This window comes from Procambarus clarkii, chromosome 17, assembly GCF_040958095.1.
Source record: "Procambarus clarkii isolate CNS0578487 chromosome 17, FALCON_Pclarkii_2.0, whole genome shotgun sequence".
Classification (NCBI taxonomy): Eukaryota; Metazoa; Arthropoda; class Malacostraca; order Decapoda; family Cambaridae; genus Procambarus; species Procambarus clarkii.
Window position 1 is genome coordinate 50,034,160 of NC_091166.1, and position 27,353 is coordinate 50,061,512.

The window sequence follows — 27,353 nt, forward strand, 5'->3', positions numbered from 1 at the left end:
CCAGGAAGCAGCCCGTGACAGCTGACTAACACCCAGGTACCTATTTTTAGTGATTGAGATAAGCTACTCAATCCTTTTTAAGATGTACTTCCTGTTCTCAATAACCTTACTTGAACTTGATGTCGGAGACAAGGCAGCTAAAGTTGCATATGATAGAGCCTAAAATTGAGCTAGACCTACTTATTCGAATCTGCTGTACGGACCGGACCGTATTATTTAAGGAAAGTCGGGATGACAGAAAAACAATCTTGACCAGACCACACACTAGAAGGTGAAGGGACGACGACGTTTCGGTCTGTCCTGGACCATTCTCAAGTCGATTGTGACTTGAGAATGGTCCAGGACGGACCGAAACGTCGTCGTCCCTTCACTTTCTAGTGTGTGGTCTGGTCAACATACTTTAGCCACGTTACTTGTGACTCATCGCCTGCATACAGAAAAACAATCACTTGGTTAAGTTATATTGTATGAATATAATAGCTCTCGGTGGAATGTGATGGAGTTTACTTTGACCCATGAACAAATTCCTGCTACCATTTCAAGGTTAAGTGTACTATGAGAAGCCTGGCGTCATACGTGTGCGTCACATTGGTGACTGGCGCCTTTTAGTCTATACTCACGCCCATGTGGAGCCAATTAGGCCACATGTCAACACGCAGAGCCCAACACCATTGAATATTATTAGCGTCCTTTTCACTACCTTTTATGGCTGTAATGGAGTATACCAGGTAAAGCAATCATCTTTTTTTTTATATAAGAACTCTTGTATATATTGAGGTTATCTTGAGATGATTTCGGGGTTTAGCGTTCCCCCGGTCCTCGACCAGGCCTCTTTTTTTTTTTTTTTTTTTTTTTTTTTTTTTTTTGTTACACATCCCCCAGGAAGCTCCCCGTGGCAGCTGTCTAACTCCCTAGTACATATTTACTGTTTTGTGAACAGGGGCATGAAAGAAACTCTGCCCATTTGTTTCCGCCTCCGCCGGGGATCGAACCCGGAACCCTAGGACTGCGATCCCAGAGTGTGAATACTCAGCCGTCAGGCCTCCCGTATATGTATGTATGTGTGTGTGTGTGTATATATATATATATATTATATATATATATATATATATTATATATATATATATATATATATATATATATATATATATATATATATATATATATATATATATATATATATACAAAAAACATACTGGTGTAAAAGAAGAGACAAGTGATATGATAAAACATCCGTGATATGATATGATGAAACGTCCGTTTCCGATAAATCAGTGAAACATCCGAGGATAGATAAGAAAAAGCCTCAGCAAAGTCGGGCACCGGGTGATGTCAATTTATATATTTACATGCAAGAAGGTACATTGGGGGTTAAAAGAGAGCATAGAAATGATGTTAATTTTACATTCTTGTAAAGCCACTAGCACACAGCGTTTCGGGCAAGTCCTTAAACTAACAGATAATTTAAGTACATAATTTACAGTAAAATTGACAAAATATGTGTACAGGTACTTTACAGCTTTACAGGTACAGATAATTTTAAGTCGATAAATTACAGTAAAATTGACAAAAAATGTTTACAGGTACGTTGTAAGAAATTTTGACACAAAAACAAAGATTAGAATAATACACAATAATAACAAAACACTAAAATGAACAAGGATTACTAGGTACATTAGGATAAAATTTCTGGGTTATACATTGGTTCACTGAAGCACAATTTGAGGATCATTTCAAGGAATAATACAGTAGATGCAGGTATTATTATTATTATTATTATTATTATTATTATTATTATTATTAGATGCAGATGTTATGCAGGTCATACCCATCCCGTGGATCACCGTACACACCGCCTCCACCCAGTCAAACCATAAGTATACACTTATTTTAGTGTTTTCTTACATTTTTTCATACAAATTAATAATTCTAAAATGAAAAATCTGTAGAAGGAAACTGTGTCAAAATGCGATGTACTATTAGGAGAATGGGGTTGCATGAATATTGGAAGATATTCCTGCATGGAAGATGGAATGTACATGTAAGTACATGGAAGATATTCCTGCACTCTACCCAGAGTTCCCTAGTGCAGGCTAATAATCTAGACTCGCATCTCATCTTTCCTTTTGATCTGCAATCCTTCACATACCAGTAGAATAGGGTAGCAGCGCATTGTTGTGTGTACCTAAACGAAAAATAACTTGAAACGCATTGGCAGCCTAGCACCTCGACGATCCTTGTGAAATTGTTGTTATTAACAAAATTAGGTACACGCGACAACGTGCTGCTACCCTATTCTGTACGAGGAATTGCAGAGTATTGACGAGCTTTTGCTATGAGGCTCTCCAGTTCAAGTTCAAGTATGTTTATTGAGACAAAAATACAGCCCAAAGGAATAGAGTAGTTTAGGCAATTTCTTACCCCCCCCCCCCCTCAATGAGGTTCTCGTAGCACAGTTGGTTTCGTTCTCGACTCGCAATTGTGGATCCCGTGTTCGATTTAAAGGCAAGACAAATTGTTGGGCACCTTTCCTTTCACCTAATGCGTCTGTTCACGAAGTGGTAAATGGGGTACCCAGGAGGTAGACAACGGTTGTTTGGGGTTGCATCCTGGGGAAGAGTCAATAGGTCGACCTTGAGGGTAAGGAACCTAACCTCGATACAAGCCTTTGTGTATACATAAAAAGGCTTCCTGTCCCCGACAAGAGGAACTATTAAATATCTGTCTCACATGATGGTTACACGAGATGCGAGACTAGTATACTAGCTTACATTAGCAAATTCTGGGTAGATCACAAGAATATCTTCCAATACTCATAAGTTTATGAAGTAAGTTACAGAGCTTAAAGTATATTATACCATTTGATCAAAAATCATTGATAGCAGCAGGCCAGTCACAAATATGGGGTGTCTCTCACAGCTCTCTTTCACATAGTTTACAATTGGCGAGCTGCTGTTAGGTGATTACCTGCAAACACCTGTACGTATCGATATCCCAGCCTAATTCCGGCAATTACAAAGTCACATGGTCTATCATGAATGTTTTGTGCTGTCCGTACATATTGTACTCGGTTCTAAACATATTATAATAATTATATATACTGTACTAGTGCTTTCTGTCCTTTGAGAGTCAGTGATTGCTCCACTGTCAGCATTTATTTATTCCTGAAAAAAATGTGATTTTGACAACACATTGTAATACCAAAATCTAGCTTAACTTCCGCTTTTATTACAATTATCTTTAGCTTGTCCATATCATTATGCTGGAAAATACGTATGTAAAGGCTATCCATACAAATGACATTCTGAAATTCCAATTATGTTACAGTATTTATAATAGACACTACAATTCTGTAGTATCTATTTTGCCTCACAATAAGTGGTCCACAAGAGTTATCGGTCAGTAATCATCTCTCCGACATAAGGTAGAAGTATATCACTTACAATGTAAAAGTGATTTCAGTACGTATATTGCTGCCGAGTTCGTATATTGCTGCTGGACAGGTTCGTTTCACGTCGGGTGAGCCAAGAACGGATTCCTGTCCGCTCGATAACTGCCCATGACTCAGTCTACCTCAGTAGTCTACAGAGGTGTGACGGGTTAGGAAGTCTGGAGTTATTTGTATCACAGACATATCGAGCAGGTCCCTATCTCGTATAGAATTTGAGACCAGTGGATGTACGTCAACAACTGTCGGCCGGATGTCCTAAGAGAGGTAAGTGCAACACTTTTATGATATATAAAATAATTGAAGGGGTTGTTACACTTAGTCCTCAATGGTTTGTATAGAAACTAGTATAATTAAAGCTTAAGTGTTATCTTGGAACACTAGATATGTGTAGCTGTGATTCTTATTCTAAATGCAATACATCTATCGATGCGTCGTCTGCATTTAATAGGTTGTTTGTCTTGGATTAGGTTATCTTAAATAGGCAGTTGTAAAAAATATCTGGCGACTTCCAGAACAGCATGTGACGTCATACTTGTCACGGGTACGTGGTTCGATTCAAAGTAAAAATGCGTTGGTTGGGCTTCAAATACCGCAGTCTCACTGCATATGCTTGCATCTGAATATTGCATATACAGTATGTAGTCCGGATTTTTAGTGGTAAGCGTCACGCATAACCAATCCCGGACTAGCCATATTTGCTTAATTGAGCTAGCCATAAGTCTAATTGTCCATTAAGTCCATTGAACTAGCCTCTTATATTTATGCCGTATATTTGAGCCATAAATTTTGTGACAACTCATGACAGGTCCCGGAAGCTACCACAGGTTACATTGCTGTCAGTTGCTTAATACAGGAAACTGGTATGGTATGTCATGTGTGTATTTTGTTTTCCTGTTATTAGATATATTCTCTTGTGGTTGTGTGACGCTTATGCTGTTTGAGTGTTTTCTTCAGGCCGTTTAGTATAGTTTCACTAGAATGTTTCTGGGAAAGATATTTTAGTTTTAAAATATTGTGATTAGATGGAAAAATCCCTATTAAATTTGGTTAACATCACTACTAGATGCCCTTTTTATTTTTTCGTTGTAGGGGCAGCAGTAAATTATCTTATTTCCACGTGGATTTGCCTCGTTTTGGGTTTTGTTATTTAGTTTGGCCGTCTTTTTCTCTGAATTTAAGATTCGTCTGCGATTTTTCTGGTTCATTTTAATTATAAAAAATTATTTATTATCCTATCAATAAATGCTTCCATGATAAACAGTTGCCACCTTAAAGGGAACGCTTTATGATTTTACATTTTTGTACGCGGGGGAAATTTACATTTTTGTTACTATTTTAAACATTTTCTACATTATAATTGATAGAAATCTTTTGTCCCAAATAAGTTTCGCTTGGACCCAGACATGTGTTTTATTATGCATTTTTGAGGTTTCCTATATACTCCTTGGCTCTGAAACGTGTACTTAACCCAGTTGACCATGTCAAAGGTAGGGCTCGGGTCGTCTTTAACAGCCTATCTTCAAAACTATTGGCTAGCGCTTATGAAGCCAGCAACTTCCTCTGTTTATGAATGAAAAAACACTATACATGATTAACTTCACTCTTCTGATGTTCGAAGCGCCTCTAAAACATCACGTTTCATAAAGGATATGCCAAGTGCTTGTTAATCTACCCGCCAAATCCCGTGTTTATGAATGGAAAACCACCAACCTGTCCTCAGGCCAGGTTCGTTAATGTAGCCGCCCTCGTCCAAGACGTGCAACGATTTTACCTTACTGTGTACATTATTACAATTTTGTTTGTTCGCGTTTATAAATTAACGTAATTCGTTAAAATTCTATATATAGTCAGGCATAGGCTAGGTGTTTAGGTTCTGTTGGCGACTATTTGTATTAGAAGTACGTGGGTGAAGCATTTAGTTGTGATTCGAGCAGAGGTGGTCAGCAAAGCGCTGTTAGAGGAAGGTTTGAACGTCCAGCCAGCCCGTCCTCCAAACAAAGCCAAAAGTGATTCCATGCACCCGCCAAACCCCCCTGTTTATGATTGAAAAACGGTTCACACACGACTCTCAACTGATGACGTTCGTACACTTCCGGAACAAATGCTTCACTGACGACTTTTGTTCGAACCACAACGCTGTAAATGCTTCACCCACGTATTACAAATACCTGTACAAATAATCGCCAATAGAACCTAAACACCTAACCAGTGCATAAATATGTACAATATGGTAATATAATATATTAATTTATATATGAGAAAATTCCTGTATTGAATGAACAGCATGTAAAAATTTATGAATGCGTCTTTAGGGTCGGCCACTGGATGGAATAGACTTGGTCTGATGACGGGTTGTTAAATGTTTCACCCGTATTGCAAATGCAAATAATTGCCAACAGAACACAAACACCTAACCTAATCAAAATAATAATAATAATACTTGGAAAAATACCTTTTCGGCAGCCCATCAGCTCTTTGGTCTCACCTCTCAACTATCAATCTACTAGTGCACATGGTTCCTGAGCTGTCATATCTACATTTGAATCTGTTTATGGAGTCTGCCTCCACCACATCACTTCCCAATACATTCCATTTAACTACTGCTATTGAAATAGTTCTTTCTAAGTGTTTCTGTGGCTCATTTGTGTACTTGGTTTCTATCTACACCTTCCCTCCTCCCACCTTCCTTGTGCTCCGTTTTGCGAGTACCACCCATACTAAATAATATCCTTATCTATCCTTTCAATTCCCTTGGTTATCATGTCTTCCAGCCGCGTGAGGTGCAATTCACGCAGCCTTTCCTCATACTGCTTGGTTCTGGGACTAGTTTTGTGACATACCTTTGAACCTTTTTCAGCTTCATCTTATGCTTGACAAGGTATGAAGTCGGTGCTTGAGCTGCATACTCCAGGAGTGGTCTTGCCCATGTTATATACTGTACAAGGTTCTAAATGACTTACTACACAAGTTTCTAAAGACAGTTCTGATGTAGGCCAGCCTCGCATACGTCGCTGATGATATTCTTTTGATGTGGGTTTCAGGAGACGGGTTCGGTGTGATATCAATTGCTAGATCTTTCTCTTATTTGTGCAAGACATCTCCCTTTCGGTACTCTGTATCTGGGGCCAGATTCACGAAGCAGTTATGCAAGCACTTGCAAACCTGTCTATCTTTCCTCAATCTTTGGCGGCTTTGATTAGAATTATTAAACAGTTAATGAGCTCCGAAGCACCAGGAGGCTGTTTATAACAATAACAGTTGATTGGAAAGTTTTCATCCTTGTAAACTGTTTAATAAATGTAACCAAAGCCGTTAAAGATTGAGGAAAGATGTGCACGTTCGTAAGTACCTGCATAATTGCCTTGTGAATCTGGCCCCTGGCCTCTTGTTCCCTCCACCTAGTTTTATTACCTTACATTTACTTGGGTTGAACTTTATTAACCATTTGTTGGACCATTCCTTGAGTTTGTCTAGGTCATCTTGTAGCGTCTTGCTATCTTCCTCAGTCTTAATCCTCCTCATAATTTGTGCATCATTAGCAAACATAGTCTATTCAATGTGCATATATTAGTAAATATATAGTATAAAAGAGTCTATTCCCTTTGGGAGATCGTTTACATATATCGGAAACAGGATAGGTCAAAGGACTGAACCCTGTGGGAGTCAATGGTGCCGTCTCGCTACTGATACCTCGCCCCCCTCCCTCAGTGACCCGCTGTCTTCTGTTGCTTAGGAACTCTCTCTATCCTCTGGAGTACCTTCCCTTTTATTCCTGCCTGCATCTCCAGCTTGAATGTATTTTAATAGTTTACCTCTGCTCATGGGCGAGTATAGCCTGACAATGGGTTTAAATAGAAATAATTATTACAACCAAAACAGCTTAATTACCCCTAGAGCAAACGATACACACAACTATAATATATACTGTATATTAGATTTGTTTTATTTTAAACATTACTGTAACGCTTAGGAATGCGCTATTGCGAATTTTCGTTGGTGGTATTAACCCTTTTATATACTCAGTGGTTTAAACCCTACTCATCCTATGGAAAATTGTGTACAAATAAATATATAGTTCGTATGTATGATTTCTGTCCCACGTTCTCGCATGGCTTGATTCAGGCATGGTCGCACGCTTTCAACAGGCAGGCAGGCATGCTTGCACGCTCACAACAGGCAGGCAGGCTCACTCACTCCTCACATCAGGCACACACGCACGCACTCACGCTCGCTCGCTCACACCAGGCAGGCAGGCACGCACGCACGCCCGTCCGGTCACACCAGGCGGGCGGGCAGGCACAAACGCACGCCACAGTTATTAGCGATCTGTAAAATATCAAAAGCCATTGCCATACATATAGATATACCTTCATATAAAAGCTTAATAATATGAAAATATGCAATTGTCAAAGGAAACCGGAATAAGTAACCTGTACAAAGACGTGTATTGAACAAGTTTGTTTCGTGTTCAAATGCAGGGCGATATAATCATGTGTGTGACTTCCGTGTGACAGTACCTCTACCGTCAGGGGGTTGGTGTGGTGTGCAATCACAATTCAGACTAGGTAATCTTGAACTATTTGAGTATAGCACTAGGCTGCCTTACACGTTTTATTGCCGACTGCGAATGAATTTATCAAAGGGCCTCCATCTCATGTGGCCTCGACAAGGACAAGAAGCCTGCAGCTTCAAAGATATCCCTGGTGCCTCCCCCACCCCCACATTTTTTTCAAATTTTATCTAGCTGGATTTTGAAATTGAGCCGTTTTCGCATTTATGGCTTCGGCGGGTAGGTGGTTCCATACGTATATAACCTTGTAGGTGGACAAAATGTTTTCAAGCCAACATTGTCACTTGTTGATCTTGAAACTGTTGCTTCTTGTTCGTGTTACATTGGCATTTTGAAGAAATTATCTAGATACACCTCCCCCAAATTGTTTTTTTTTTTTTTTTGTTTTTTTTAATAGTACTGCTCCCACTTGTGTAACTTTCTCACTGAATGATGGACTCTTAACTCAATGGTACTTTTTATCATTATTCTGGTGCAAGGTAGTGTTAATTTGGAAGTTGTGACATGGATCCAGTCAATGTCTTAAATTCTTCGATATTGAAGAGCATTCCCCCAGTCTTCCGACCTTTTTGTGGAATTCACAAAAGATCTGTTTGTAAGGCCTTAATATCATATTCACTCCCCACTTTACCTTAAGTCTTAATATTATCTGCAAATTTGATGATGTGGTTTGTAATTCATTTTATCAGGTAAATTCAGGTAATATTCTTGTCATTGATGTATATGACAAGAAAGTGCCAACATAGGGTTGGGACCAAAATTTATTCCATGTACCTGTAATTTCCTTGCTAGTTTTTCATGTGGTACCTTACCAAAAGTTTTAGCAATGTCCATGTATACTACATCTACCACCACAAGTCCTTTGAGTAGCTGGTTATAGTTTCCAAAAATGTGAGGTTTGTAAGGCAGGCTCTTATTTTTAGCAAATCCATGTTGACTTGATTTTACAAGATTGCTCACAAATGGTGGACGATTCCCTCCCTTAGGATTGCTTCCATGAGCCTGCAGATGCGAGATGCTTAGCTGGTAGTTTTCTGTTGAGCTCTTTGCTGTTTTTGAAAATTGGGGTGACATTTGCATATTTCCAATCTAGGGGAACTGTTGCTTGGTCCAGAGATTTTCAGAAAAGGAATTTCAGCAGTAGGCAAAGTTCATCTGCCAGTTCCTTTAATACTTAGGATTGAATTCCATCTACACATGGGGCTTTTTGAGTGTTTTGGCTTGCCAGTGCTCTTTCTGATGTCACATGCTATGGATATATTCCTTAATTCGTTCTCTTCATCAACTTCAAATATTTGTTTGAAGGAGGTGAGTGGAATGTAGTCTAATCTTTCTAGGGTGAGCACTGATGTAAAGTATTTGTTCAGAGTGCTTACTGCTCTTTTATTCATCATAACTTAGTCTCATCCTTTGAGGGTCCTACAGTTCTTTTTTTTGTTTTACTTATATAAGCATAGAATGGCTGTATCATATGTTTTGGGCAAGTTTTTTTTTGTAGTTTCTTTTAACTGATCTGATTTCCTGAGTGGCTGTATTTAATGCCCTTTTATATATATCATAATCTTTGATCATTGTGGATTTATACTTTCTCCAAAGGTTCCACTTGGTTACCAAAGCTCCTTTTACTACCTGTGTTGTCCATCTAGTTTCCTTTTTATTCTTTCTCCTTTTTTGGCACACAATTGAACAAGTTCAGTGATGACCTTAATTAAATTTAAAAATAGTCCCATGATCCTTCCATGCCATGGTCACCTAGAGACTCCCTCCGTGTTTTTTTGCCATTCCTCTCTTTCTTTGATAGTCTCCTTGATGGTAATCTAGAAACATATCATCATGGAGCTTTATGTGAAGTTTCTATAATTGTAATCCATCTTAGGAAAGTCTGATCAAATGAAGGGTTGAGCCTTTCCCTACTAGAATTTGATCAGCCATGCCCTTTTCAAAAGTGTGCACAAGATCTAGAATGCAGTTACCTTGAGTAGGCTCTGCCACATGATGTATGAGAAACGAGTCCTGTATCAGGGTAAGAAATTTCCTCCTGCCTATGATGCTAGATTTACTCGATCTATTTTCTCATTGTTAAAGTCCCCCATTATAAGGGTTTAGTTTTCTGATGCTGCATTGATGACATTATGCAGAACAGCAACTGCCTCTGCAGCTGCCCTACAAACATGAACATATTTTGTATGTTAAGTTATAAGGGGGAATTGCTCATGATTTGTGGATAAATAAAACGTGCATATACCAACTACAGTATTAGATCACTGATCACGTTCTCTGCATTTTGAATAAATATACAGTATTACAGTATAATAATATATTGTATAAAATTCAGAACGTGTGTGTAATCTGTTGCATGCATAGGCCTATAGATGTGCAAACACACAAGCCAAGATGTTTTGAAAAATGATGCTGTTACCATTCATCTGTTGCAAGTTTTTTTTTAAGGTTCCTTGGAAGATGTACAATAGTTAGGATTTTATGAGCTCATTAGTCAATGTAATAGGTATGTTTATAAGTTCCTTAGTTCAGATATTTGGCATTTTATGGGTTTCCTTAATTTATTTTGTGGTACAGTATTTTGATTTTTTGATAAATTAATGTTTGACCTTTCTTTCAGCAGTGATAAGTAAAACATGAACTCGAGAGGACAATACCCTAGAAAAGGTCCAGTTGGCAGGGCAAGATCCAGGAAAGAAGAAGAATGTTCTAATATCCTTAGGGCATCTTTTATTAATGATAAGAATCCTAGTACCCTGAGCCAAGGCCAATTTATGTCCAAAAGATATGACAGAGGTAAAGGAAACCAGTTCTGTACAGGTCGAGAAGAAGGTTCCGGATCCCTTACAAGTCTCTGTAATGATGTACGGAGTACAAGATCCCTTACAAGCCTTGGTAACAATGCACGTAAAACAATATCCCTTACAAGCCTCAATGATGCAGGTAGTGCTACGAGTAAAGGATCTTTCAACTGCCACAGTAATGACAAGTATGCAAGTGTCATGAATAGAGGCAGATTTATGTCCAAAAGACATGGTAGAGGTAAAACATTTTCAGGTATGAGTAACCCATACAGTGCAAATAGTGTACAGAGTGCAGGATCCTTTACAGGCCTCGTTAATGGTGCACATAGTACACTGGGTAGAAGAACTCTTAAAAGCATAAGCAATGGCACTGTGGATACAAGGTCCCATAAAAGCTTTAGTAATAGTGCATCTAGTGCACCAGGTACAAGATTCCGTACAAAAATGACTGAAAGTACACATACACAGGGTACAAGATCCCTTAAAAGTCTTAGTAATGATACATGTTTGGAGAAAAGCAAACCAAATACACTGGATTTAAAATCCATAAATGAACTCAAGTCTAATGAAGTTGTACTAGAGATTTTGCAGCACCCTTCATGCTGGAAAGATATTGTTTCCAAAGATGATATTAAAGATGATGTAATACTCAGTCTGATTGGTATTTTAGCCCATGCAGTGAATACTAAACTTAACAAAGAAAAACTTTATCATCTTCTTTATGAAACTTTACAAGAAAGATTTGTTAACAAGCTTTGTACATTCACTCTAACAGTAAAGAAAATGAATCCAGAAACATCATTTAAATTTTTTGATAATTTGGCACTTGTGCTTGAAGTGTATAGCCAGGCATTGATTAATTCAGCTGTAGACAGGTTTCCAAGTTTGATTGATGCTTGTATTGCTTCTCAAACTGTATTGAAGCTATCTCCTAAGCTTCTAGAAAGATATAAATGTCTTCAAGAAATGCTGTCACAAGTTAAGCTTGGTTTTAAAAGTAATAATTACAGACATCCTAATGAATTGAATATATTCAAACTTAATCCACCAACAGATTTTGTCTTAATATCTGTATATCCAACAAAGGAAGATTGGGATGGCTATGGCTGCTCATTGTTGAGACCAAATATAACTAAAGGAAAATATGAAAGTTGTGGACACTATTTGGATGTTCAGTTTAGGTTATTGAGAGAGGACTTCATGAGACCACTACGTGAGGGTGTAACTGCATATAGGAAAGATGCACAGTCCAAGAACCTGGATGTCTGGGTAAATAGAAATGTAAGGATCCTAAAACCAGACATAATGAAAAGGGAGTTAATTCATTATGTTCAATTCCAACTTCCCAAAATGTTTAGTCCTCTTAATTCTAAGCGCTTTATGTTTGGAAATTTGTTATGCTTTAGTTGGAATAACTTTGAGTCCATAATTATAGCTACGATTTTTGATGCAGACTGCAAGAACTTGAAGCAGGGAAAAATTGCTGTAAAATTTGAATCTAACACAGAACTTGATTATTCCAAAGAATATGTAATGATTGAGTCTAGAGCTTTCTTTTTGGCTTACAAGCATGTCTTAACTGCTCTGATAAAGATGTGTGGAGAAGAATTGCCTTTTTCGTCTTATTTTGTACATACTCAAACTGATGTTGACCCTCCAGATTACTTGACAAATGAAGTCAAATATGATCTGAGAGTGCTAAAAGATGGAAGCTTGATGCAGGCAATGAAACCTCAAAAATCTAGATACAATTACAGGACCCGGAGGATATTATTACAGGACTCTCCCAGTAATGCACTTGACTACCCTTGGTCTCACCTTCAGAGTGTGAGAGTAATACAAGACTTGGAATTGTGGCCAAGTGAATCTGATCTTGGATTGGACACTTCTCAGCGCAAAGTTCTGAAACATGCCCTCACCCGTGAACTGGTTATCATTCAAGGGCCTCCGGGTACGGGTAAAACCTTCATTGGTCTTAAAATAGCTCAATTGCTCCTGCATAATAATTTGTATTCCCCAGGACCAATTCTGGTAGTTTGTTTCACCAATCATGCACTGGATCAGTTCTTAGAAGGTATAATGTCTTTCACAGAAAACATTGTAAGAGTTGGATCAAGAATAAACAATGATAAAATTCAAAAGTTCCAAGTAAACACACTTTTGAAAATAAAAAAATATGAAATGTATCATAATAATTATAACATCAGTGATTTGCATAAAGAATTAGATGGCCTAGAACGTAAAATACGCTCTTTGAAAGTGTCAATTATGGAATGTATAGAGCCAAAGGGGATCCTTTGTTTAGAGGAATTAACAGCATGTGGAATTATTCCATGTCACCTACAAAGTCAAATTGGAAATTTTCACGGTGGACTAGTTGGATGGCTTACGGCTGAACAAGATTATACATCTGTATGCCCTGCCCCTGAAGATATGGGGGCAGCTTTGGACATTAGCACCAGTGACTCTGATGACTGTAACGAATTTTTTGATGCTGTCTCGGAATTTCCTGAAATTAGTTGTGAGGAAGTAGACCTTATGAAGGATGTTCAAGAACTAAACAGATTTGAGGAACAATCCAGAAAAATGGAATTATTTAATGATGTTCAAGAAGGTAAGATTAAAGGTAGTAGCTTTCTTAAATATGCATTAAAAATTAAATGTCTTTATGTGAAAATTGAAGAACTTGAAGAAAAACTAGAAGCTGAACCAAAAGATATTGTTTCATTTATAAATTATAACATAAATATTGGTAGACTAGCAAAGGTGAAAGCAGGATTAGCTGTGAAAAATGTACCTCAAGCTACAAGAGGAGACAAGATTGAGGATTTGTTTACACTTGACTTCAATTCACGCTGGCAGCTGTATAGGTCATGGCTCGATGTACTAATAGAAAACTTTAAAATTAGACTATCTAAGGCTGAAGATAAATATAAAGAGACATCTCTAGAACTTAAGGAAGTTTTGGACCAAAGGTACATTGACATCATGAAGGAATCATCAGTTGTTGGAATGACAACGACAGCAGCAGCTCAGCATCATGGTGTCATGCAAGCTGTTGCACCTCCAGTAGGTAAGTTCAGCTTCTTCAGTATTGAATCAACTGATGACTTTATTTGCAACTGAAACACTGCATGATATTTACTTTATAGAAAATATAAATACCTGCTATGTAAAAATTATACTCGATCACTCCTAATATTTGTAAAAATATAATATCATAATTATTTAGGGTAAAATCCCACAGTTGTGTATATGTGAAATTTATGTAAGGAATTTACACAATCTTTTCACACTTATGTATAAGTGTGGGTTTTTGTCCTATGTTATGTCTGTGAGAAGACATAACCATTACTAATCATCATTATTATTATTATTATTATTATTACACTTGTCATGTACATTGTAAAAGGGTTTAATTTTTAATTTATAAATTGCTATATATCTTGCTGGTTGGATGTATTTAATTATTTTGCAAATGCCGTGGTGCAGTGAATGTGTGCATCACTTAGTCACCGAGAGATCCTGGGTTCAGTTCCTAGACAAGGTAGAAATACAGTATTTCAGCATGTTTGCTTTCACATTATTTTTCTGTTCACCGAGATAGGTTCCTGGGAGTTTAGCAACTGTTGTGGGTTGCATCCTGGGGAAGGTCAGTAGGTTGGCCTATGGGGTGCGATAGGGGGGGAGGTTGACTTTAATACAAGCCTATACCTTTAATACAAGTACAAGATTCCTGTCCCCAACAATGGGAATTGTCACTTCCCGTTAGGGAAGGGAAGGCTGGGAAATGGGATAAATTTCAAATTTAAATTTAAATATTTCAGTAATTATTGAAGAAGCTGCCGAAGTTCTGGAATCGCATGTTATTACATCACTATCAGCCAACTGCAAGCATTTAATTATGATTGGTAAGTACATTTACATGGTTTCTTTTAATATTTCATCATACATTTCTAGGAGTCCTCCTTTGGTGGCTCCCTGAAGCCATCTCACTGTGATTTTGTGAGATTACTTGTTTTTCACAACCGTTATGCTTACAACAGTCGCCCGATGTGCATATGGCAGACTTCCTTGATTGAGCTAGAACTGTCAGGTGTTCACAAATTGCCTAGAGCAGTGGGCCTCGCTTTACCAAGTATTCTGTGTCGCGTTCTGACTCCTCAGTGGGTGGCCTACTCAAGACGGAGGCATACCTATAGGTTGTGAGTCACGTTGGTCATGCCATTCACCCTGTGCATGAGGTGCAGGTGAATGGTAAAGGTTCACATTAATTTGTTTGAAAGTTGACAAGTGCTAGCATGGGATCATATGAATTAGGCAAGTCTATATTATCAAGAGTCGGGTGTAACAGAAAGATCTGTGTAACGTTTAACAAGTGTATTTACAACTTGCCAACTAGTACAACACAGAGGAATCCTTTACTTTAATTAAGAGTGTCACATCAATTTGCTATGCAGCCCACACACAGCAGAGATCATTTCTGCTGTGTGTATCTACACTCTTGCATAGGTCACACAAATTGAGCTAATCTGAACACTAGTGTAATTACTGTATTCTGACACTTGCCATATCAAAACAATACTAATGCTATGATTTTGTTATCACTTGTTTTTGAGACGACAAACTTTAATAATGCTGGTGACAATCCTAATCCAACATGTGTTAAATCAATCGTGCATGGCCACCCTCAGAGAGGTGTGACGTGCTTGAAGGTTTCCACTTGAACTCTGCCAAGAGTGAGGTGATTAATACTTCACAATCTCGAATTGATCACAGAGAAATCGTTCTGAGGGGGGACTGTTGATACAAGTTTTGGGCAATTACTGTCACCAGATATGATGTACACAATGAAAATAACCAGGATCCTGTGCTTGCTTTTTGTCGCATACACACATTGCACTCTGACATCAACGATGATGGCCTTGGCAGCACCTCTTATTGCTCCTTGGATGTAGAGGTAGGTGTTGCAGATGTTGATGGTGTAAGGGCACAAACTGGTAAGCCATACTCTAATAGTGTTGACAAAGTTATTCGTTTAACACTGGATGCTGTATTGATGTTCAGTACAAGTTAGTCTCTCGCTTGTTGAGCTGCTATGCCAATACACTCGCACACACAGGTGTGTACACAAACATACAAACACCCGGTTGAGAGGAGGGACCAAAGAGCTGAAGCCCATACCCACAATTAAAATTAGGTGTATACATGGACGTTACCATCCCTTGGCTCTTGAGATGAAGTCACTGTGTCTGCACTGTACATTTGTCCTTCGTTCTGACACACCCACACTGACTCATGTACACGAATGTATGAACACATGGTTGTTGACTTCAGACTAAAAGAACTCGACAACTGATGGCACCTAGTAGTTTGGCACTATATCAGAATAGTAGCTTCAGGGAGCCACTAGGGCTCGCCAAGAAATTAGCATGTCATTACATTCAGTACTTATAATTTTTTTGTTGGACCTGTCAAATTTTTAAGTAGAGGCATTGTCTGATTATCCATCTCTTTCCTGTTAATTTGTCAGTCATTCTGCCAAAAAACTTAACACATGTGTGGTTGTTGTGTAATACTCAATATGGTATACTGTATTTCTTTCAGGTGACCACAAGCAGCTTCGTCCCAGCACAACGGTGCATGATTTAGCTACGAAATTTGGTCTGGATGTCTCTCTTTTTGAAAGGATGATTAATAATGGACTGCCGTAAGTATTAGTCTCTAATGTCGGTAGAAACCTGTGAAAGTTCTTTTTTTTTTTTTTTTCATATATAAATCTGAAATTTTAAGTTACACTTAATATCAAAGCCTAGCTGTGGTTAATTTTAATGCACGGTATACTGTAAATATATTTATTAATCAACATTTTGTAACACAAGTATACAATACTGTAGTTAGTAACCTAACATAGTACTAATTTGTTGTTTATGTACAGTATTGATATATTTAAAATAAATAAACCAGCATTGAATGTAATGAAATGCCTCTTTCTAGAGGAGCCCCAGTGGCTCGCTGAAGCTATTTTTCTGTGATTACTCCATATTAAAAAAGTCATATCGGTCGCAAAAGTTCTCTGCAGCCTACTGGGGACAAGAGCCAGAACCTGGCCCCCCCCCTCAGAGGCACAGGTAGCTGGTGATAATCCACCACCCCACCGAAAAAACGTCTGGAAAGTTGGCAAAGCTATACAGACAACTGGAGGGTTCACAGAAAATGATGCCTTAAAACTGTGACTACCAATTTTTGTCAACTACCATTCAAGCTGTCATTGCAACCAATCTTATATTGTTTCTGCTGTATTATGCCTACCAATTTTTTTGTCAACTACCATTCAAGCTGTCATTGCAATCAATCTTAGCTACCTATGTGCTTTAATATACTGTACCTACAATTTTCTCTCATCTTTTTTTCATTTCATGTAATCTGTTATCATTTTTTGTCTATAATTTTGCAAGTATTTACCTCCTTAAAATTTTCTTAGATTAAGGACATGCCCGAAACGCTGCGTGTGCTAGTGGCTTTACAAGACTGTAATTACCATATTTGTATCCTCACATTCCTTATGTACATTCTTGTATATGCATAAATAAATAAATAAATAAATAAAAACTGCCAAACACCACCACCACCACATGATTCACACACAATACAACCTGTCCTAATCGAACATCACATTTTGATGTACTGTATACTTTACCCAAGGCTAAAAATTGTCATACTAGAAAATGGTAGCAGCATGCAAAATTGACATTGCTGTTCCATTTTCTGTTTTTGGTCCTCTGGTAGCTTAGAAGAGGGAACTTTAGCATGACAGTTTCTTGATGTTGGGAAACTTTAGGAGGATGGGCTGCACAACAAGGAATTCGCTAAACTAACTTGAAACTTATTAGTACCAAATACTGCCGCCAGGCAGCACAGCCCTGTCCCTTGGCCAGCTCTCCTAAGCAGTTTTGGAGCTGATGAACTAATGAACCTGTAGGGTGGGAAGAAGGGTATCGAGGAGCCACCAGGGTATCTCCAGAAAGAGGCGTTTCATTACATTCGATGCTAGATTTTTGGAGGGAGCACCCTCCAGAAATCTAGCATTGTATTGTCTTTTTGAGTGTTCAGATCTTGGCCTACATCGACGACTGGCTGGTGTGGGCTCCCAGCTGGTCTACATGTCTCTAAACCTTGGATCTGGTTCTTTCCCAGTTTGCCAGGTTTGGTTCCTGGTGAAATGGTGGAAGTCCCAGTTGGTACTGGCCCAGGTTTGGACTTGGTTGGGCCTTGTTTGGGACTCACAGTTGGTGTTGCTTTCTCTTCCTCCAGCAGCCTTCACTCAACTGCAGCACCATTGTTGGTGTCAAGTTAGCCCCCCTAGTGAACTTTGTGGTTGCATGAGTAGTTTTGTGGGAGCTGAAACTTTGGCTTCAGATGCTGTCCTGATTTCTCCAGGTCAGCCCCTTTCACTGCTTCTGGGATCACTGGGCGTGACCTCTGTTGGCTCAGTGCTGAGAGACTGTTGGGGCTTCATGACCAGTCCTCACCAAACTTGGCCAGAGCAATTGTCCTTCTTTGTCAGGTGCACAGTATGGTGCAGGAGCTTGCACCTGTGTCATGTGCTGCAGAGGGTTTGGGTTTCACCAGGTACTATGGTTTGTCTCCATTCGAATTGTTCTTTTCAGGTTCACTGTCTCGACTGGGTGGGTTTGCTATGGCCCTAGCCTCTTGGAGTTGGACTCCTTGCATTGCTCTTCTGCTGGGTTCTTGGGGTTTGGTTCTCCATGCAGTTCACATTCAGGGAGTGCCCAATGTCCTTACACATAATCTATTTAGGTTCCTTCTTGTCTCCATAGTGGACAGTCGATGCCAACATCCTTTGGCTCTTGAGACATTCGGGTTCCCGGACATGGACCTCTTTGCATGTGCATGGTTTCAGCGCTGTTCTCTTTACACAGCACTGCTCACCAATCACGTGGCCCTAGTGGTAGAGGCCTTTCAACTGAACTGGTCGAGGTTGGGATTCTTTTCCCTCGTCCAGCTGTTGCTCTGGGTCCTGGGGCAGTTAGTCTTGCAGGGGAAAAATGATCCTTCTGACTCCTTGGTGGCTGACCCAGCCTTTGTTTCAGGTGCTGCTTGCTCAGTGTCCGAACCTAGTGGTTTTTCCGCGGCTCCGCCTCTATCTGAGGGTTGGTCGGTTGATGTACTTTGCTGGTTTAATCTTCTCGGCTGTTTGCATCTGGATTTTTGGCAAGTGTGTATCACTCTTTATGGCGATCAGGTGGCTTCTTTCATGGTGTCATACCAGCGAGTTAACTTGAGGTGGCAGTATAAGGTTTCTTTGCAGTCTTTTTGTCACTTTCTCTCCTCGCCGCTCATCTTTGATGAGTTTACACTTGGAGAGTGTAAAGTCTTAGTCTCTTGGTGTCTTACACAATCCTAGTTTACACTTAGACTGTAACTCTGGTTATACTCGAGCTCATTAATATAATAATAATTCATTAATAATTATGGATTGTAACGAGTCATAAAGACAGTAAGTTGCATTGTCAGATGGAATTTTGAGATTCAGTTCCTGAGTCCATTATGGTCTTTGTAACCTTTGCCACTACTGCTCATGGGGTGCATAATGAATGAACTAAACTAAAAAACATTTTTTGGGTAATACTGTAATAATATATGAAAAGTAAGCTAATGTATGTATATACAGTACTGTGTATAAATGGTTAGAACCACATAATTCCCAATTTTTTTTTAAGTTATTGTTCGTGATGACTAGCACAAACTAGTAAACTGAGAATCTATGGAACAGGGTGGCAGGATCAAACCAGCATCTTGGGGCAATGTTAGAGGGGTTCCTTAGTCTTATGGGATAAGGTGGTAGTCTAGGGTTACCCAGGTTTAATCCTGCTGCCCTGCTCCATACATGTTTTCATAGATATACTGTATCACATTATTGGGATTTCATTGTGTAACTGATAAACTGCTTTAATTTAGAATTTAGCTTAATTTAAATGCAGTATTTAATTTTGCTTAAAAACTATCATAAACAGGTATGATACACTAGAGTATCAACATCGGATGCGGCCAAGTATCTCCCGCCTGCTAGTGCCTGCCATTTATCCCGAGCTGAAGGACCACAAATCTGTGAATGATTATCCACATGTCAGGGGTGTCTCGGGTGATGTCTTCTTTGTCACTCATAACATTCCTCAAGATAAGGTTTGTTAATGAGTTTCTCTGCCATTTAAATCTTTTTAGTTGTAAATCTCAAGAGCACAAGTAGCAGTCTTGATAGTGTAAATTGTGTAATAATGTCTGAAGGAAGCATATAAAGGGACAATGTACAAAATAATACTGTACAGAATATAGGAACGGTGTTGGGCATTTAAATCGTTTTTATACAAATGCCAGAAACCTAGTGAACAAATTTGATGTCTTGTGTGTCTACACTTGATGGCGAGTCTCTAGACATCATTTGCATCAACAAAACAAGGGGATGAGGCGACAAAATTGAATGGGAATTCAATCTTTCAGGATTTCGACCACCTTTCAAAAAGGCTTGAACACGAAGAGCAGGTGGTGTGATGCTGTATATTAGAGGACTTGAATGCCACCAGCAGGAAAGAATTGAACACCATGAGATCCTCAGAATCTTTATGGTGCAATTATACTAGATCAAAATAGTAGCAGAGTGGGAGTATGCTACAGCACAAACAGCATAAGTAGTTACTTCTGTAACTTCTGTAGTAATCACTGCAGAATGTGATAAATGCTGCAACTGAAGCACGAGTTCTTATACTGGGAGGGACTTAAACGACAAGAGAACAGACTGGGCGAATCTAACATCACAAGTGGAAGGAGAATTTTTTTTTTTACTTAGTACGTACAGGACTTCTTTCTCGTGCAGCAGTGTGACAGAGCCCACCAGAGGTAATAACATTCTAGATCTTGTGCTAATATGAGAAGAGGAACACAAGTGATCAAATCCAGAACAGTGATATTTAGTACTTTCAACGAGATTATCAAGAAATGGCAGAGCATTATAAACCACCACCTGAAGCGAGTTAATAAGAAATAGATATGGAAACAATTTGAGTTTCACAAAGGTCATCACTAAACTTGTTCTAAAATATGTGCCAAGTAGGAGAAAGAAAAAAGAAAACTTGATGGATCACACAGGCAATAAAAAAGCTCTTATCTTTTCTAGGGGTTGGATTAATTATCAATTCAGAGAATCACAAAAAAAAAAATAGAAAACTTGCTCAAAACTAAGAAAGACCAAAGTCGTTTTATGCCTATGTAAGAAGACTTTGTAGAACCTTTAAAAAATGAGACGAAGCAAGATATAATTGACAATAAAAAGGCAGCAAACATTGAATACTTTGTCAGAGTTCACGCTAGAAAGATTAGACAACATCCCAGTACCTACATAAATGCTAGAAGTAGGGGAAAAGAATGAATTGACGGATAGTCCCATAATATGCAAAAAAGTAAAAGGATTCAAAATCTCCAGGTGTGGATGGCATCCAATCCAAAGTCATAAATGAACTGTCTACCACTGAAACTACTTCTCTGAAAATTTCTTGACTGAGGGAAAGTTCCACTAGATTGGAAATATGCAAATGTCACCCCTTCCTTCAAAAAAGAGAGAGGGGAGCTCAGCAGAAAACTGCTGACCGATCAACAGTGTTGATTGGTCTAACATATACGAAAGCTCGTGAAAATGAGTTTAACCCTTCAACAGCGCAATACATACATAAACGATTTGACAAAATAATTTAACATGTTTTTAAAACTTGCAAAAACACTTTCCAATATTTTTTTTTTTTTTTTTTTTTGCATAATCAACTAGGCCAATGCTCCAAATTTGTCTAAATGATCACACCATAACTTGAAAAACAAGAGAATCAAAATTAATTTTAAATTTGAATATTGAAAACTTCAGATTTTCATTTTAGAATAAAAAATATGAACTATCACTAATTGTTCATTTAATGTTATTCATTTTCATCAAATTAGAATATAGGTTTTCAATATAGTTTACTGTAAAAAAAAATCGTTAAGATATTTGAAATATGCGGTAAATTTAGACCCAAAAAAAATTAGAACTCCAAATGCATAAAGTTTATGAAAAATCCATTCTGAAGGGATTGTAGAACAGACAGCTGAGCACACAGTCAAAATAGTGAAAGTCAGTCAAAAACTGGAATTTTAGAAGCCAATAAGGTGGCTCAATAAGCCTATCAGGCTTCCGGTTCCTGACGGTGTATAGTTGAAGGCTTTATGTTGGCTAATAATAATAATAATTTTTTTTTTTTCAGGGAGTTAGTAATAATACCCACAGAAATACACATGAAGCCAACTTTATCATGAGACTTTGCCAACACTTGATAATGCAAGATTATAATCCAGCAGATGTGACGATTCTTACGCCTTATTCAGGACAATTTTTTCTTTTACGAGAGGTAAGATTGACTTGTCGTGTTTGGTGTAACATAATACTGTGTAGAGCTATTCAGGCGTCTAACACTAGTCCCTGAAAGGGGACATTTCATTACATTTAATGCAGGATTTCTTCCAGGTGAATTTTGAACTGGAGAACTGAACTGTCTTGGCATCTATGGCTATGATGGATAGGCAATTCAATAAATTTCTTACCCTATTGGTGAAGAAATATCTTGTTTTTTTCTTGTATTACTGTATTTACATAATATTTGTATTTAGTTGAGCTTTTACCTATATATACCTGTTGGCCACTGTTGAGTGGCCAATGGGTAAAGATAGGGGAGCCATGGCTTGTAGTTCCTTTATCCAATACTAAAATAATGTAAATTCTTTTCAGCTGCAGAGGAAAAATAAAAGATGTGAAGGTGTGAGAATATCTGTGGTGGATAACTTTCAAGGTGAAGAAAATAAAATTATCCTTTTATCTCTGGTGCGCAGTAATGATGAAGGTAAAGTTGGATTCCTGCGTATTGACAACAGAGTGTGTGTGGCACTTTCAAGAGCCAAGCATGGTCTCTATGTTATAGGCAATATGGACCTACTAAGTGCCTCAAGTAATCTCTGGAAACATGTTAAGGCTGATCTTCTAAAAGAAGGCTCATTGGGCCATACACTTACACTTAAATGCAAAAATCATCCTGGCAATGTGATCCAAGTGTCATCACTCAAGGATTTTGAGAAAAAGAGTCCACAAGGAGGATGCTGGGAATATTGTGAAACTGTTCTCCCTAAATGCGATCATAAATGCCCAAGACATTGTCATGCAAATGATCCCAACCATGAACGCTATGAATGTTTATATCCATGTTCTAAACTGTGTGAGAGGGGTCACATTTGTCCTCTACCATGTTCAGTAAAATGCCAGCCTTGTAATGTTATCATGACTAAATTATTACCTTGTGGTCACAGACACGAACTTAAATGTCATGTTCTGCCTGATGAACACATGTGCAACGTTATTGTTGAGAAAGAGCGGAATAAATGCAAACATAAGATTAATGTACAATGTCATGAAGATCCAGATGATATGACATGTCCAGAGGATTGCAATGCTATGTTGCCCTGTGGTCACACATGCAAGTTTAAATGCCATGGCAGTGATCATAGTCTATTTAAATGTAAAGATAAATGTGAGAATCTTCTACATTGTGGTCACAAGTGCCCAAAAATATGTTCTGATAAATGTGATGGATGTAATAAACTATGTGAGAAGATATTACCCTGTGGCCATCCCTGTCAAAAACTTTGTTCAACAGATTGTGGAAGATGTAGGAGTAAATGTGAGAATCTCCTTCCTTGTGGCCACCCATGTCCTCTGAGGTGCTCAGATGAATGTGGTGGGTGCACTGCCAAATGTGAGAGGTTGCTCTCTTGCGGTCATCACTGTCCTTTGATATGTTCTGATAAATGTGGCAGATGTAACAAAGCATGCGAGAAGATTCTATCGTGTGGTCACCCATGCCCTTTGACATGCCCTGATAAATGTGGAAGATGCAACAAGAAATGTACAAATATCTTGTTATGTGGCCACCCATGCCCTTTGACGTGTCCTGATGAATGTGGCAAATGTAAAGAGAAATGTGAGAAAATGCTTCCATGTGGTCATCCATGCCCTTTGAAATGTCAGGATAAATGTGGCAGATGTGAAGAGAAATGCGAGAAGATTTTGCCATGTGGCCACCCATGCCCACAAAAATGTAGTTTTAAATGTGGTGGATGTGACGAGAAATGTGAGAAAATTCTTCCATGTGGTCATCCATGCGCTTTGAAATGTCAGGATAAATGTGGCAGATGTGGAGAGAAATGCGAGAAGATTCTACCTTGTGGCCACCCATGCCCACAAAAATGTTCCAGTGACTGTGGTGGATGTCGGCAATTAATTAAGAAGTCGTCGTCTGACTGTGGTCATGAAGTCCAGGTTTGTAGGTTCTTGTTGTGATTTACACCATTTAATTTAATGATTTGTGTAGGAAGCCCCTTGTGGCTACCTGAAGCTGTCTTCCTAAAAGGCTGCATCAGCCGCGGCTAGTTCTATTGGGCCTACTTGTGCCGGAACCTGGTCCCATCCCCTTGCAAAGGCAGAGAGAGCAGGTGACAATCGGCCATCTCACTAGAGGAGGCTTCCAGAAAGTCGGTGCAGCGTTACAGGCAACTGAAAGGTTAATAGAAAACAAGGCCTCAAAATATTGCCAATGAGACACAGAACAAGGGATTTACTCAAACAAGCTCAAGGCATGTTAGCACAAATTACTACCACCAGGTATTAACCTAATTGTGCTTGCAGGGGTTGAACTCTGCTCTTTTGGCCCGCCTTTAAACTGTTACTAACTACATTTTTTTCTTTTACACACACATACACCCCCCCCCCCCCCCGGAAGCAGCTCGTAACAGCTGTCTAACTCCAGGTACCTATTTACTGCTAGGTAACAGGAGCATCAGGGTGAAAGAAATGCTGCCCATTTTTGTTTCTTGCCAGCGCCGGGAACTAACCCAGGTGGTCCAACCCCAGCATCCAGCTGGCCTTCCAAACCGGGTCTGTTCCTGATGTTGGTGTCACCACACACTTCTAATGCTTCCTGTCACACCAGCTCTTGGGCGAGGCCCAAATCTTGAAGCAAAGTGCCGACCATCCTTGAACTTGTCCTATGGGGGGCTATTTGCTTTATTATATTGTTTCCTTGCATTTTCCCTGTTTGCAGCCTCATCTTTATCATCATTTCTAAGATGTGTGGGTGGCTAATTTGATGATGTCCCACCTGCAGTTGTTTTCTCAAAGGCAGTATGAAGTTTTGTGGTGCTTGAAGGCAGCAGTGTGATGTTTTGTTATTCTTGGAGGCAGCAGTAAGAGACTTCTGGTGCTCTGCCACTTCCTTGGGAGGGGGTCCAGGTTCTTGCTCTGGTCCCTGGTAGGCTAAACAGAACTCGCCAGCTGATGTGCTTTAGTAGTCGGGAGCCATCCCAGCAAGATAGCTTCAAGAAGCCACGGAAGGGGGGCCCTCACCCGGAATGAAACATTTCATTATTCAACCCTGAATTTTTCTCGGTCCTTTGAATAGGTATACTGAATTTTAATGCTGAAACTGTTAATGTAATATAGTTTATATTATGGTTATAAATAGTGTTTATCATACAGCCTTCGTATGTGTTTGGCAGCAGTAAATTTGTAGCTTCAGGTCACACAACCAGCATTTTGAAATATGAACTCAAAACAAGTAATAAAGTTAATCTTAATTGTAGTCTTGAGATAAGTGAAAGCTTTGGGGTATAATACTAAAATTTAACAATCATGGTATGATGCAAGCATATGTCTAGATCTCTTTATATCGTGTAATAATTTAATTATTTGTTTTTGGATAGGTGAAATGCAGTGAACCAGCAACATCAAAATCTTGCTTAGGCAAATGTCCATTATTACTGAAGTGTGGGCATCCTTGTACAAAGCGGTGCTGTGATCCTTGCACAGAACGCTGTCAACAAGAAGTCAACTATGCAAGTTGTCCCTACAACCACAGCATCACTAAGCCTTGCCACATATCTGACCAAAGTAAGGAAGGTATTATTTTTGTAAACTGCATATACCATATTTTACAGAGTATAAGGTTTGCTTAAAACTCTTGAACAGCAGCTGTGGAAAAATGGTCATACATGCCTATGTGGGGAAAATAAATACATTTAGAATTACTTTATTGCACGCAAAATGTAAGAAAATCAAATAAGAGTGAATAATTACCTTTTTAACATTGTGGTGGAGGTTCTCTAAAGGGTTTTGCTGTGGCTACGTGGTTAGGTGTCTGTCAACAGGTGATATTGACTTTGTTGACACTGAGGTATGCAAGACTTGATTCCTGTTTTCTATGCGGGCGTTTCATTGTTTTTCACTTGTATCTCGCTATTTTTAGGAGTGTATGTTGAATATCTTGATAAATTGCATAATTGCATGATAATGTTTCAATAGATGATTGCTTTACCTGGTATACTTCATTACAACCATACAGAGGAGTGAAAACCATATAAACTTAATATAAAAAGGTGTTGGGCTGACAGTATAGATTCGAACAAAGGCGTAAGCCACAAATGTAGCACCCGCAGATGACGGCAGGCTCCTAGCAAACGTAATGCATGATAATGGTTCAATTTGTGATTTGATTTGCCTGGTATACCTCATTACAACCATATGGAGTTGTGAAAACTATGTGAACATCATTGATATACATATCGTGTAATTATGACAGATTTTTATACAATGACTGCATTCAACTAGTGACAGTTATGACGATAACCACATTTACAGAGGATTAATGTAATCCTGAAATGATAGCAGGGATTTTTTATAGGTCAAGGTAAGCTCGTGCATCCACACGAAGCTTATATCCTTACTTATATCATACACGTAAAACCCAGACAATAATTGTTCAAATTATCGTATGATAACGCATTATCCCGTGAATCAACAGATGACGACTGGTGTCTAAAAGTCAAGAAGCACCTGTATTTTACAAGATTTTATGGAAAAAACTATTTTAATACATTTCAAGAAAATGGTTTTGAAAGCATTGCTTCCCTATTATTTACATATTTTTGTGAAATCTCCAACATTGATCTTAAAGTTTGTTACAGTACAACAATGTGTCCTATCTATTGGAAAGTATGGAAGTTAATTTGGAAATTAAAGCTGGAAATTAATTTGTAAGAGGAAAATATGTAGTTTTCAACTTTAAAACCCACGATGACCTTTTGAGGTCCAGGGTCAGGCTTTGGCTTTTTTTTTTTTTTTTTTTTTTTTTTTTTTTTTTTTTTTTTTTTTTTTTTTTAAGACATAAAGGGAGGCTGCACATCACAACCTAAGAGAGAAAAAAATCTTTGTGACAGATGAACAACTGGAAGCCTAACTCTTCGTTACCACAAGATGGTGGCAAAATGTACCTGAGCTTATGGCCTGCCACCTACTTAAATGCCTTTTTCTGTTACTGCATGAATTGGTTGATCTCTGTTTAGACCCAGTTTGCCCTTTCTTGGCGTGATTGAATTTTTATAC

At 38.6% G+C, this 27,353-nt stretch overlaps 1 protein-coding gene and 1 long non-coding RNA gene across 7 annotated transcripts in view; one reads left to right on the top strand and one right to left on the bottom strand.

Annotated features, from left to right (window-relative positions):
- Window positions 1-27,353, top strand: part of LOC123772452 (NFX1-type zinc finger-containing protein 1) — a 41,116-nt gene that overhangs the window by 3,113 nt on the left and 10,650 nt on the right. Inside the window, exons 1-8 of one of the 6 annotated variants that reach the window (XM_045765638.2) lie at window positions 2,454-3,715; window positions 10,642-13,898; window positions 14,653-14,736; window positions 16,433-16,535; window positions 19,864-20,032; window positions 22,135-22,278; window positions 22,656-24,236; window positions 25,676-25,862. In XM_045765638.2, the coding sequence (XP_045621594.2) occupies window positions 10,658-13,898; window positions 14,653-14,736; window positions 16,433-16,535; window positions 19,864-20,032; window positions 22,135-22,278; window positions 22,656-24,236; window positions 25,676-25,862 (5,509 nt within the window). In that variant the 5' untranslated portion in view covers window positions 2,454-3,715; window positions 10,642-10,657. Of the gene's footprint in view, window positions 1-2,453; window positions 3,716-10,641; window positions 13,899-14,652; window positions 14,737-16,432; window positions 16,536-19,863; window positions 20,033-22,134; window positions 22,279-22,655; window positions 24,237-25,675; window positions 25,863-27,353 lie in introns of those variants that run through there. The other 5 variants (XM_045765632.2, XM_045765633.2, XM_045765636.2 and 2 more) reach the window with 5 other exon arrangements.
- Window positions 16,665-17,613, bottom strand: LOC138365554 (uncharacterized). Its single transcript, XR_011228947.1, has 2 exons — window positions 17,447-17,613; window positions 16,665-17,061 (listed from the first exon to the last, which is right to left on the bottom strand). It is a non-coding gene; the product is annotated as an uncharacterized lncRNA (long non-coding RNA).